Raw genomic sequence first — 14,813 nt, forward strand, 5'->3', positions numbered from 1 at the left:
AGATCCTGCTGTGATTTATGTCAGAGAGTGTTTTGCTTATGTTTTCCTCTAGGAGTTTTATAGTTTCTGGTCTTAGGTTTAGATCTTTAATCCATTTTGAGTTTATTTTTGTGTATGGTGTTAGAAAGTATTCTAGTTTCATTCTTTCACAAGTGGTTGACCAGTTTTCCCAGCACCACTTGTTAAAGAGATTCTCTTTTCTCCATTGTATATTCTTGCCTCTTTTGTCAAAGATAAGGTGTCCACAGGTGTTTGGGTTTATCTCTGGGCTTTGTATTTTGTTCCATTGATCTATATTTCTGTCTTTGTGCCAGTACCATACTGTCTTGATGACTGTAGCTTTGTAGTATAGTCTGAAGTCAGGCAGGTTGATTCCTCCAGTTCCATTCTTCTTTCTCAAGATTGCTTTGGCTATTCGAGGTTTTTTTGTATTTCCATACAAATTGTGAAATTATTTGTTCTAGTTCTGTGAAAAATACCATTGGTAGCTTGACAGGGATTGCATTGAATCTATAGATTGCTCTGGGTAGTATACTCATTTTCACTATATTGATTCTTCTGATCCATGAACATGGTATATTTCTCCATCTATTTGTGTCCTTTTTGATTTCTTTCATCAGTGTTTTATAGTTTTCTATATATAGGTCTTTTGTTTAGGTAGGTTTATTCCTAAGTATTTTATTCTTTTCATTGCAATGGTGAATGGAATTGTTTCCTTAGTTTCTGTTTCTGTTTTCTCATTGTTAGTGCATAGGAATGCAAGGGATTTCTGTGTGTTAATTTTATGTCCTGCAACTTTACTATGTTCATTGACTAGCTCTAGTAATTTTCTGGTGGAGTCTTAGGATTTTCTATGTAGAGGATCATGTCATCTGTAAACAGTGAGTTTTATACTTCTTCTTCTTTTCCAATCTGGATTCCTTTTATTTCTTTTTCTTCTATGATTTCTGTGGCTAAAACTTCCAGAACTATGTTGAATAGTAGCCGTGAGAGTGGGCACCCTTGTCTTGTTCTTGACTTTAGGGGAAATGCTTTCAGTTTTTCGCCTTTGAGGATAGTGTTTTCTGTGGGTTTATCATATATGGCTTTTATTATGTTGAAATATATTCCTTCTATTCCTGCTTTCTGGAGGTTTTTTATCATAAATGGATGTTGAATTTTGTCAAAGGCTTTCTCTGCATCTATTGAGGTAATGATACAGTTTTTATCTTTCAATTTGTTAATGTGGTGCATCACGTTGATCAGTTTGCGGATATTAAAGAATTCTTGCATCCCTGGTGTAAAGCCCACTTGGTCATGATGTATGATCTTTTTAATATGTTGTTGGATTCTGTTTGCTAGAATTTTGTTAAGGATTTTTTGCATCTATGTTCATCAGTGATATTGGCTTGTAGTTTTATTTTTTTGTGGCATCTTTGTCTGGTGTTGGTATTAGGGTGAAGGTGGCCTCATAGAATGAGTTTGGAAGTTTACCTTCCTCTGCAATTTTCTGGAAGAGTTTGAGTAGGATAGATGCTAGCTCTTCTTTAAATTTTTGGTAGAATTCAGCTGTGAAGCTGTCTGGTCCCGGGCTTTTGTTTGCTGGAAGATTCCTGATTACAGTTTCAATTTCTGTGCTTGTGATGGGTCTGTTAAGATTTTCTATTTATTCCTGGTTCAGTTTTGGAAAGTTATACTTTTCTAAGAATTTGTCCATTTCGTCCAGGTTGTCCATTTTATTGGCATATAGTTGCTGATAGTAGTCTCTTATGATCCTGTGTATTTCTGTGTTGTCTGTTGTGATTTCTCCATTTTCATTTCTAATATTGTTGATTTGATTCTTCTCCCTTTTTTTCTTGATGAGTCTGGCTAATGTTTTGTTTATTTTATTTATCAACCAGCTTTTAGCTTTGTTGATTTTTGCTATGGTCTCCTTTGTTTCTTTTTCATTTATTCCTGCCCTAATTTTTATGATTTCTTTCCTTCTACTAACTGTGGGGTTCTTCATTTCTTCCCTTTCTAGTTGCTGTAGGTGTAGAGTTAGGTTATTTATTTGACTTTTGTCTTGTTTCTTGAGGTATGCCTGTATTGCTATGAACCTTCCCCTTAGCACTGCTTTTACTGAGTCCATAGGTTTTGGGTTATTGTGTACATAGTAGGTTTTATAAGAAGGCTGCCCAACTGGCTTCCAGGGTGGTTGAAACATTTTACATTCCCATTAGCATTATGTGAATGTTCTATTTGCTTCACATCCTTACCTACACTTTAATTTTCAGTATTTTAGTAGTATATATATATCTCATTGTGGGTTTTAAGTTGTATGTTTGATAGCTGTGGTAAAAATGAGTCTATTATCTATGTTTTTATAGGTATCAGTAGATACTGTGGTGTAAAATTTGCTAAGGAAAATGTTACCAGCACAGTGAATGATGTGGCCTGAATTTTTGTTTCTAATTTGCCTTTTCATTTTGTAGCTTGAGAATATCCTCTGAGTAGTAGTGTGTACTATTACTTTTGGCACGGAGCACAGGCCAGCATTGAGGCCTCCATACTGTCCTAGGTGAATACTTTTGTTTGGCCCAGAAGTCAGTTTTTTTTTTCCTTCAGGCTTAGAATAGGTCAGTGTTTTTCCAGGTAAGCACCAGGTGAAGTAATGCATGCCCCCCCCCCCCCCAACACAAATGAACCAACACACACAGACAATAAGTATTTTAAGGGTCTTCTGTGAGAGTTTCTTTGGAAAATTAGAAAAGTAAAACTTAGTGCACACTCTCCTGGGTGTATCAAGGTAGTGTAAATGTGGAGTTTTTACCACATTTTGTAGTCATTTAGTATTGAAAATTTTACAGCTAATTTTTTTCTTTGATTACAGTGCCCATACATCACCCATCAGCATCTTACCAGCCTCTGCAGAGTAAGTAGTATACTTATAGAAGACAGCTTAAAAAGCTTTTAAAAATATTAATAAGCTGTAGAAATTAAAAGCATGTATTTATTGTAAATACTTACTTTAGAGGAGAGATTGTACATAAGGTAGTGAAACTGGTTAGTATTTTATGTACTTTAGTCAGAACAAATGAAGAAGGAATGTATTGCACTGATACACAAAGATGAACTTTTTTTCAGATGATTTTTTTTTTAATCTGAACAATGCCAATAGAGCTTTTTTTTCTAGTAAAGGTTCCGTGCCCCACCCACTCCCCCCCCAAATGGCTGCTTTATTAATACTGGCTATGGTGCATGGCATGTGGAATCTTAGTTCTCCAACCAGGGATTGAACCTGTGCCCCCTGCAGTGGAAATGCAGAGTCCTAACCACGGGACCACTGGGGAATTCCCTGAGAAGTCTTTTTAAATGGCTTTGTTATGTTGTAGGGAGGAATGAATTACTGGGACAAGTGATCATTCCTGCGTCAGTAGTAGTATTGACATGATTGATTTGTGTAATGTCTGTTTGGGCAAATTTCATTTTAAAATTTAAGCAATTATCATGTATTCCTTTTCTGTATTTCTTTTTCCACTCTAGCCTATTCATTTGAATACCATTGTATATTTTTTTAAACTGGTTGTACATTTTAAAGTTTGTGTTTATGTGACCAAATAACTTAGTTAGGGTGACTGCTTCTCACTAAAATGTGTTCTGTTTTATAGCATTTTAGAAAGAACAATTAGAGCAGCTGTGGAACAGCACCTTTTTGATCTGCAGAGCAGCATAGATCATGATCTTAAGAACTTACAGCAGCAAAGTCTCGTGTGTAATAATGAAGCAGGAAGTGTTAATTGTGATGGGGAAGGATCTAATAACCAGTAAGAAACTTTTAAAACATTTGACTACTTTTTATTGAATTATAAAATTGTTTCACCTTTTAAAAAACAGTTTTTTCTTTAATGATAGTGTCTGATCTTACTTGACCATTTCTGAAAGTCAGTGTGAAAAGTGACTTTGTATATACTTGCTTATAAATTGTATATACTTCTTCACATTACAAATCTCATAAGTCTTCTGTTAAGATAGTAGACATTGAGTCCAACAAAGTCTGTGAACACCAGATGAAGTAGTGGGCTTATATAATTACCTTTAGGATCTATGTTATGTGAAAAATAACTTTAAAAAGAGTAGACCTATATTCTGTTTTCCAGATGGTCACACCATGGCATGTAGTTTTCCAGATAGATAGGTACTGGGACAGCAGATTGACATCACTCCTAGTGCACATGGTCATTGAATGAATTGGTGAATGGAATCATCCTTTGCTATTTAACTTGTTTTCCTGTCTCCAGGCTTTGCCTTCCCTACCCTCTGTTGTTTTAGGTTAGCTGTTAATAATTGGATTTGTGAAAGTTAAAAGTACCCCATGTACTGTGTGGTGTGTGATGTTACTCCACTCTTCATCTGACTTTTTATCTTTAAGTGACGAAAGCTTCATATCCTTTCCTGTTACCTCAGCCCTAGAGGTGCTTTCTTCTGAGTCTACAGATGATTTTTATAGTTTGCATTGGTCAGTTTTTGTTTTGGGGACAAATCTATAGAGCAGCATAGATCATGATCTTAAGAAAGACGTACCCAAATTTGGAGAATTCATAGGAAGGCCAAAAAAAAAAAAAAAAAAATAGATGACTAGGTAGAATTTTGTTTTTGTGTTAAGAATTAGATTTTTGAAGGCCAAATATGTCAAATACACCAGACTAGCTATCACATGTGGAATGAAACTGAGAAATTAATAGCTGTAAATACCAATGCTGGGACTATGTTTATGGAATACCGGATTGTACAACTGCAGGTGTGGCCATAGAATCTGCATGGATGGCATCACCGCCAGCCTGTGCAGTGATGTGATGGCCCTGATTTGTGTGCTTTGAAGGCATTATTTGAACTATACAGGTGGATCTGTAGGAAGTATTTGAGTTGAATATGAAGGAAAGAAGCAGTATCCAAATGGTAGAAAGAGAAAAATGTTTCAAAGGATATAATATAAGCAGATTTCTTGGAGTTTGCCCTTTTGGCTTAGCTAGAGATCCTGAAAACCTATGTCTATGCTTAGATATTATTATAGAAATAACTCATATTCTCATGGTAGAATTCTCATATTGTCTGGTTGGGGTATCGTCTTTATAAACAACCTGCAGTGTTTTACATATTCTAAATTATGTAAGATGAAAAAATCTGCAGTAGGAAGCTATTCCTGTTGTACTTGAAAAGGTGTTAAACACTGTTGCCCAGTGCTAGACTTGGGTTTTAATCTGCAAACAGGTCGTTACTATGATTTAGCATGTGCATTTGTAAGGGAGATCACTGTTTTGACACATAAATTATTTTTAAAGCCATTCATTTGCTGTGAAAATATTCAAAGTGGATAATAAATTAAGGTCCTTACAACATCCCACGGAAGGACAGAAATAAACTTTGAATCCTTTATAATCTAACTTGACATGCTAAATAAACTGGATCTTTATGAAAAAAATATGTTTTCTACTATGAGAAAAAGTTTCAGATTGTTACTTTTATTTATTTATTTTAAAGGCATTACATATTCAGCATGTGGCTTGATCTGACTTTTTAATCTTCATTACTAGGGTTGATATTGCTGATGGTATTATTAATGCCAGTGAACATAACAGAGACTGTTCAGAACCTGTGGCTAGCACTAATTTAGACAATGAAGTTATGCAGCAAGATTTTGTATTTGAGGATGAAGAAAATAACCAGGTAAGAAATGTAGAGACTTAAAAATCTCTGTGTTAAGTGTACTATATCAACAGTCCCCCACCTTCTTGGCACTAGGGACTAGTTTCATGGAAGACAGTTTTTCCATGGATTTGGTGGGGGGTGCTGGTTCTGGTGGTAATGAGAGCAGTGGCAGATGAAGTATTGCTCGCTTGCCTGCCTGCCTCTCACCTCTGCTGTGGGCTGATCCTCACAGGCCAGGATCCTAACAGACCGCAGCCCAGGTGGTGGAAACCCATGTATGTACTAGATTACAATTCTGATTGCTTTATGTGTTCCTTTGGTACCAGAAGCCTTAGTTCACTTTCTTTGCTGATACATGTGTTTGTCTTGATTCCAAGTCCCAAGAACATACATTGTTTCAGTGGAGATAAGGAACCATCATTGAATAGAGAAGTAGATGCAGAATACCTTATTTTTAAATACTTTTCTGGAAGGAAACAAATTACAGTGTCAGCTGAGGTGATTGTTGGTTTTATGGTTGAATTTTGTAAAGCCATGTATGTCCCAGATATTTTCTGAAGAACATGGACTCTTTTCATAATTATGGAAAGCCCATGAACATCATTTAAGAAGTAAATTATTTTCACTGTCAACATTTTTTAGTAATAACATTTAAAAAATAATTTCAGTGAGTGTACAAAGCATTTTTCTAAGACATGTTTCAAAGTTTTGTTAACACTTTTTAAAATAAGATACTTAATGGATGAGGAAATTTTCTTCAGCATGTTTTCATTCTAAATCATATGCTAACATACATATTGTAACGAATCAAAGATTTGTGTTTAGGCTTTCCCTCTTAATAGCAGTATAACTTTGACTAGTTACCTAACTTTTCTGAATTTTTGGTTTTTGTTTTTCTTTATATAAGTGGGAGGTAATACCCACTCTAGAGGTTTGTTATAAAGATACAAAGAAGTAAAAGTACAAACCTATTTTATGAACTGGAAAACATTTCACAGAATTTAAGCTGCTCCTGGACTTAGTTTTATTGGACTCGTATGTAACTAATATTCTTACTTTCTTTCACTGGCATATTAATCTTTTTTCATCTGTTCATGGTTATTGATTCTGTTCTTGTCTCTTTGCTCCACAGATACACTTTCTTCACTTAGCTTTCAGGATATCTCACTCCTCTGTTGTTTTTTTCCCTCCTTGACTGGCTGTTGTATCCCTTTGCTGATTGCTTTTTGTGTTCTGAAATTTAATATGGCCCAGGGCCCAGTTTTCTCAAGTCACTAATTTTCATTACTCCAGTGGTAATCTCATTTAGTCTAATGGTTTTAAATACCATCTCTCAGCTAAAGGCTCCCAAGTTTATACTCTAGTCCAGATCTCTCTCTTAACTTTAGATTCCTATACCTAGAAGCTCTGCTCGGCGTTGAATATCTTTGTTGTTGTTCAGTCGCTAAGTCGTGTCCAACTCTTTGCAACCCTGTGGACTGCAGCACGCCAGGCTTCCCTGTCCTTCACTGTCTCCCTGAGTTTGCTCAAACTCACGTCCATTGAGTTAGTGATGCCATTCAATCATCTCATCCTCTGTTGCCCTCTTCTCTTCTTGCTCTCAGTCTTTTCCCAGCATCAGGGTCTTTTCAAATGAGTTGGCTCTTCATATCAGGTGGCCGAAGTATTAGAGCTTCACCTTCAGCATCAGTCCTTCCAATGAATATTCAGGGTTGATTTCCTTTAGGATTGACTGGTTTGATCTCCTTGAAGTCCACAGAACTCTCAAGGTCCTTTCCAACACCACAATTCAAAAGTATCAATTCTTCAGCGCTCAGCCTTCTTTATTGTCCGCCTCTCACATCTATATATGACTACTGGAAAAATCATTGCTTTGACTATATGGATCTTTATTGGCAAAGTGGTATCTCTGCTTTTTAATACGCTGTCTAGGTTTGTCATACCTTTCCTTCAAAGGAGCAAGTGTCTTTTAATTTTGTGGCTGCAGTCACCATCTACAGTGATTTTGAAGCTCAAGAAAAAAATGTCACCATTTCTACTTTTCCTCCATCTATTTGCCATGAAGCAATGGGACCGAATGCCGTGATCTTCTCTTTTTCAATGTTGAGTTTTAAGCCAGCTTTTTCACTCTCCTCTCACTTTCATCAAGAGACCACATTCTGCCATTAGAGTGGTATCTCTATATCTGAGGTTGTTGATATTTCTCCTGGCAATCTTGAATATCTTAACATCTTAATTAAACATCTTAATATCTTAAAACATCTTTTTTTTTTTTTTAAAGACTCATTTATTTGTTTATTTTGGCTGTACTGGGTCTTTGTTGCTGTGCAGGCTTTTCTCTAGTTACCAAGTGGGGACTGCTCTCCAGTTGTGGTGTGTAGGCTTCTCCTTGCGGTGGCTTCTCTTGCTGCAGAGCATGGATTCTAGGGCGCACAGGCTCCAGTAGTTTCCATGTGTGGGCTCAGTAGTTGTGGCTCTCAGGCTCTAGAGCTTGGGCTCATGGGCTCAGTTGCCCTGAAGCATGTGGCCTCTTCCTGGAGCAGGGATTTTATCTGGACCACCAGGGACCACTAGACCATCAGGGAAGCCCTGATAAACATCTTATAAACATTTTATAAGCATTTTAACATGCTTAAACAAGCTGCATGGCAAGATTTAAAAAAAAAATTCTATACCTTTATTATAAGCTAAATGCTTGCTTAAGTTTTATTATAAACTAAATGCTTGCATAAATTTGCATAAATTTGGCTGTTTCTCTTTCCTTCATCAACTGTGAATGATCCTTGCCAGTGTTTGGGATTTTGGCCATGCTAATAGGTATCTAGTGTTATCTCGTTGATACAGTTTACAATTCCCTCATGACATAGGGTTCAGCATCTTTTCTGAAAATATGCTTATTTTGCCATCTGAATATCTTGGCTGAGTTCAGGTCTCTTGTTCATTTTTTGATTGAGTTGTTTACTGAGTTTTAAAAGTTCTTTATTATTTTGAGTAAGTCTCTTATCAGATATAAAATATCAGGTCTTAGGAAATCTTAAGGATTTTTATATTGATATGATGAGATTGATCTCTTAAGTTTTTAGTTATAACAAGTTCTATAGTAATTTGTACTGTTTGAGGGTGGAAAGTGTCAGTAAATCAGTAGCCTGATTTGAGTTCATATCAAAATATCTGATGTTATCAGTAAATTTCTCATATCGTGCCATGCCAAGATGCTTCAGTCATGTCCGACTCTTTGCGACCCTGTGGACTGTAGCCTACCAGGCTCCTCTGTCCATGGGATTTTCCAGGCAGGAATACTGGAGTGGGTCTCTGTGCAGAGGATGTTCCTGACCCAGGGATTGAACTCACATCTGTGGCTCCCACAGTATAGGCGAATTCTTTACTGGTGAGCCACTGGGGAAGCCCAGATTTCTCATAAAAGCAGTTCATTTCCGGATTAGCAGACCTTCATGGCTGGCACCTTGCCAAATTTGCAATTATTTATATCTTCTGAACCCTATTTATATCTTCTGAACCCTGAGAAATTGCTGGAATTTAAGTACCTCCTTTCAGAAGTGAAGGCCAGAAGTATTTGGGAAGCTCTAGCAGACAACCAAGAGGAAGAAATAGCTATCAGTTTGACTTGAATTGTTATGAGACTCCACTTTCTTTTTTTAAACAGAAATACTCAATACCTCTGACAGGCAACAACCATTCAATAATGTGTTGTTTTTTAAATCAGTCTCTCTTTTTAAAACAGTCTCTCTTTTAAAATTAAAAAACTTGAGGTATAGTTGACATATTACGTTAGTTTCAAGTGCATAACATTGAGTACCTGTATATATTGTGAAATGATCACAAGTCTAGTTATTAGTATCTGTTACCACACAGTTAAATTTTTTTTCTTGTGATGAGTCTTTTAAGATCTACTCTCAGTAGCTTTCAGATATGCAATATAGTATTATTAACTGTAGTTATGATGATGTATGTTATAGTTCTATATCTTATTTATTTTTTATCTAGAAAGTTTGTACCTTTTGATTACCTTCACCCATTTTCCCCACTACCAACCCTCACCTCTGGCAACCACCAGATATGTTTTCTATATAGATGTTTGACTTTATCTTAAAATTCCACATAAAAGTGAGACCATATAGTATTTGTCTTTGTCTAACTTATTTCACTTAGTCATAATGCCTTCAAGGTCCGTCCATGTTATTGCAAGTGGGGATGCTGGTTTTTTTTTTTTAATGGCAGAATAATATTGCATTGTGTGTGTGTTACATGTATACACACCCACACAGAAAATTATTCAGCTGTTTATCTATTGAGGGACACTTAGGTTGTTTCTGTATCTTGACTATTGTAAATAATCCTGCAGTAAACGTGGAGGTGCACCTGTCTTTTTGAGGCAGCATTTTTCTTTGCTTCACATAAACATCCGGAAATGGAATTGCTGGTAAGCATGGTAGTTCTATTTTTGATTCTTTGAGGAGCCTCCATACCATTTTCCTTAGTGGCTGTACCAATTTACATTTCCATCTCCAAAACACGAGGGTTCCTTTTTATCCACGTCCTCACTGGCACTTACTTTGTGTTGTCTTTTTGGTGATAGCCATTCTAATGGGTGTGAGGTAGTATCTCACTGTGGGTTTGATTTGCATTTTCCTGATAGTGATGTTGAGCACCTTTTCATGTACTTGTTGGCCATCTGTACTTCGTTTTTGGGAAAATGTCTATTTAGATGTTCTGCCCATTTTTAAATTGTATTATTTATTTTTTGCTATTGAGTTTTATGAGTTCTGTTTATATTTTGGAGACTAACTCCTTATCCAAATACATGATTTTGCAAGTAGTTTCTCCCATTCTGTAGGTTATTTTTTCATTTTGTTGATGATTCATCTGCTGTGGAGACCTCATCAGTTTTGCCCACATTAATTCAGTGAAAGAAATTGGGCTAGATTGAAGAATATTTAATGTATTTTTATAAAACCTTTAAAAATTGTGGATCATTGTGCTATATATATGAAACTTATATAATATTGTATATAAACTATACCTCGATTAAAACATTTTTTTTAAGTCTTCATAACCTAACTGATGGGGCTTCCCAGGTGGCGCATTGGTAAAGAATCTGCCTGTCAATGCAGGAGACATAAGAGACACAGGTTTGCTCTCTGAGTCGGGAAGATCCCCTAGAGTAGGAAATGGCAACCCACTCCAGTACTCTTGCCAGGGAAATTCTATGGGCAGAAGAGCCTGGCGGGTTACAGTCCATGGGGTTGCAAAAAATTGGACATGACTGAGCACATACCTTTCACATTTAATCTAACTGACAGAAAAATATAATGAGTTGGCACTCATTTAAATGGAAAGTTGTTGTTAATTAAAAAGTTTTTTTCTGCTTAACACACAGCAGATTTTTGCTCCAATGTGTTTTTATATCTGTTGAACTATAAAATCAAGTTGGAGACTACAGTTTTAAGTTTTTCTGGGTAATCCAAATTTTTAGATTGGTTGAAAATGCTTTAGTAAGTTTTCTTATAAGCAGATGAAGTGTGTAGAATAAAGCAGGGATAGTTAGCTTATCTAAAAGAAGTAGCTGCCGTACTTGAGCAAAACTAGGTCAGCGGAGATGGAAGGATGAGCAACTAAGCCATGTGGAAGTATCGTTGTGGATGGCTAAGGAATGGATGGAGACCAAGGAAATTACTGGTCTTTAATTAGCTCCTGTCAGGAAGTCCTGACAGCCCCTAATACCTTGGCAATATGATTGTGCTGTAGCTGCTGCTCCCACTGTTGGTGCCATTGCCACCACCTTTTTTCACCAAAGGGCTCTAGCTTTCCTGAATTGAGACCAGCGTGCCTTAGATGTCCTTTATGAGGACTCTGATGTTTGTGGAGAAGGGAGGGAAGACAGCACAGGCTGCTTTGTCATCTGATATTTTAGAAAAAAGAGCTTTTTTCTTCTTGTGTATAAAGGATTAAATATTTTATCTGGAATGAATTCTGAGAAAGTAAAATTTTTCTAAGTGATGAAGTATATTTTAGTTTCTAAGGAAAGTATTGCATATTTCCTGTATGTTAAATGAAGACTGGCTGTATTCTAACATGACTAATAACTTTTATTTTTCTTTGTCCTGAGATATTGTGTAGAGCACAGTTCTGCACTCGACTCTGAATTTCATCTGTCTTTTCCACTGCTGGGCTGTCAGCTTTTGCTGTTGTCACTACATTTTTTTATATTATCCCTAATTGAGATCTTGTTTAATACTTTTCACTATTTAAGAATTATGTTGCCTAAATCTGGGTGGAGGATATGTGGATATTAGTTATATCAGTGATCATATTTTATTTCAGTTATTTCATAGTAAAAAGAATTATAGGTTAAGTTAGGGTTGGTCATGTAATAGTATGCTTTATAATAGAGCTTTACAGTTTTTCTTATAAGCTCTTTCTTTTGATTCTCTGACAACAACCATAAGATAGGCACATAAGTGATTGTTACTGTCTTATTTTCCATCAGAAGGAAAGAACTGGGACTTGAATTTGGTGGAGTAAAGCAAAAAGGCTCGTTTTAAATATTGAATCTGTATAATGGTTTTTCACGGTTCCCGAAACCCTCATATTTAAGAATGTATATTCCAGAGCATGGAGGTTGTTGAAGTCTGATTTTTAGATCAGTGGTTCTATACACTTTGGGTCCCAAGGACCTCTTTATACTCTAGAACTCTAAATTATTGAGGGTCCCAAAAAACTTTTGTGTACCTAGGTATGTCTATTAGTATTTAGTATATTAGAAATTAAAACTGAGCAATTAAAATATTTATTAATTCACTTAACATAATAAACTCACTCAAGGTGACATAAATAAGATTGCTTTTTTTTCTTAATAAAAAGCAGCTATTTTTAAAAGAAGTTATTTTGAGGCATGGCATTGTTATACATACTTAGCGATCTTGCTACTGTCTGACTTAGAAGTCAGCTGGATTCCCATATGTGCTTCTGCATTCTCTCTGTTGCTATAGATTCTTTTGTTTCAAGTGCATGAGGCTAGTTAGCTTCACAGAGATACATTCAAAAAGAGAGTATTTTAATAACTTTTTACAGACTGTCTTTCACATTAAACAAAACTGCACAAGTAGTAGTTTCTTAATCTAGGAAGATCAAATCTTGATTTCTGAGGTGATCATCAAAAACACTGAAAGGTTTACATAGTTTGAAGTATGCACAGGACATTTGTATTAGACTTGATAGGTATTTATTTTAGGGAGGAGTAGGCATGGAATGGTATCTCAGAGCCCATTGGAAAATTAGGGAGCATTCTCATGTGCTTTTGAGTTTCAGAGTTGTTATTTCAAATATATGTCATAAAGGGATCTGGTGAACTGTGTGACTCCTCTGCTACCTGTTAGTAAGTTAACCAACTTGTATGTTCATTGCTGACGAGAAAGAGTAGTAGCTGACCATCATTTTTAGAGGAGAAAATTCTAAGGAAGGAAAAAGAATGTGATAGTAGTAGCAGTAGCTCTTGCCCAGTAGGGTAGTAAGAAAAACAGGGTCCTCATTTTATACACATGCACCCCCATACACACAACTCAAATTTTGAGGAAGGTCAATTACTCTCTAAAAAAGGACATTAACACCTGCAGACTATTTTAAGTAGTAGTTAAAAGAGGGGCATTTGACTGATTTATAATCTAATATCCTAATTTGGATTGGAAACTTCTCAACTTTAAGGGGATGGGAACTCCTTAATAAGTGGTGTTCTTTTTGTCAGTGTGTAGGTATATTGTTAGAGCCATGCAGTGACCATGGTGATGGTGAAGATGACTGTCTTGAGAGGTAAGCATTTTTTCTTGTTGTTGCTAATTAACTATTCATTTTGAAAATTGGAGTTCTTTACAGATTCTGGGGTGAATATTTTAGATGAAGCTTTCTGTTACAACATATATTTTAGGTGAGCAAACAAAACCAAACATCTTATTTTGATGATAAGTATAAAGCATATTAGAGCTTCCCAGATGGCTCAGTGGTAAAGAATCCACCTGCCAAAGCAGGATACTCAGTTTGGACCCCTGGGTTGGGAAGATCCCCGGAGAAGGAAATGGCAACCCACTCCAGTATTCTTGCCTGGGAAATCCCGTGGACAGAGGAGCCTGGTGGGTTACAGTCCATGGCGTCACAGAGAGTCAGATATGACTGAGCTACTGAGCAGCAGCAGCAGCATAAGGCATACTAAATGTCCATAAATATTCAGAGTAGATACAGGTTAAGACAGGTGTTATAAATTGGAAAACATTCAGAAATTAGAACACTGCCTTCTTGGAAACACTTCAAACTTTTCACTTGATTTGTAGAACAGTTCGGGAGTTTATTGATACTCTGAATACATGCTTCAGTGAGTTAATTCAGAAGTCTTGGAGCTGTCTACAGCTAACTGAAAGATTGTAACATATTTGCCTGGACAAACATATAGGGATTTTTTACTCCTATTCCAGTTCCTCTGTGTGTCCTAGTACAGTCCGACGCAGTTAGTGCTTGTTTATGTCCTTGGCTTGCAGTAATGGAAGGGGGCATTCCCTAGGCAATAAGTCTTTTACGAAAATGGCAACCCACTCCAGTACTCTTGCCTGGAGAATCCCATGGATGGAGGAGCCTGGTGGGCTACAGTCCACAGGGTTGCAAAGAGTCGGACACAACTGAGCGAATCCTTAGTCACCATAGATACTTGATAGAGTCCCTTTGAACAGAAGCTTTCTAGAATGTTTTAAAGTTTTGGATATCATTACTCTTTTTATGATTTGTTAAGACATTGCTAAAAAATGTGGATAATTTTCTTAAGAATGACGGTTTGATCTTCTGAAAACATCAGTAATGAAGTTGCAGATTAGACTGTTAATACCGAGAAATCCCATACAACGTTACTGATTTGGTGGTAGCCTGTTGGCAAGGGTAAACTTGGATTAATGTTGTTATCTCTCTTAATTGTGAGTAGAAAACCTGTTCTCTTAGGGCAAGTAAATTCTTTGGAGCCGTATCTCTGAAGCATCCCCCTACACTGAAGGTCCACAGATTGCCTGCTTACAGCAGCTCCTTGTGCTTCCTTTCAGGAGGCAGGAATGATTCTCTTCCAGCCCAGGGAATATTGGAGCTATGGGCTG

The 14,813-nt window shown here is 36.5% G+C and overlaps 1 protein-coding gene across 8 annotated transcripts in view; it reads left to right on the forward strand.

Moving 5' to 3' along the window:
* The window catches only part of FAM13B (family with sequence similarity 13, member B), a 77,311-nt gene that overhangs the window by 41,767 nt on the left and 20,731 nt on the right, over positions 1-14,813 (forward strand). For all 8 annotated transcript variants that reach the window (XM_010844458.1, XM_010844462.1, XM_010844460.1 and 5 more), the window contains 4 exons: positions 2,852-2,893; positions 3,630-3,785; positions 5,553-5,685; positions 13,430-13,494. In XM_010844458.1, coding sequence (XP_010842760.1) covers positions 2,852-2,893; positions 3,630-3,785; positions 5,553-5,685; positions 13,430-13,494 — 396 coding nt within the window. The remainder of the gene's footprint in view (positions 1-2,851; positions 2,894-3,629; positions 3,786-5,552; positions 5,686-13,429; positions 13,495-14,813) is intronic.

The sequence above is a fragment of the Bison bison genome, unplaced genomic scaffold (assembly GCF_000754665.1).
Source record: "Bison bison bison isolate TAMUID 2011002044 unplaced genomic scaffold, Bison_UMD1.0 scf7180017864203, whole genome shotgun sequence".
In the NCBI taxonomy this organism is placed as follows: Eukaryota; Metazoa; Chordata; class Mammalia; order Artiodactyla; family Bovidae; genus Bison; species Bison bison.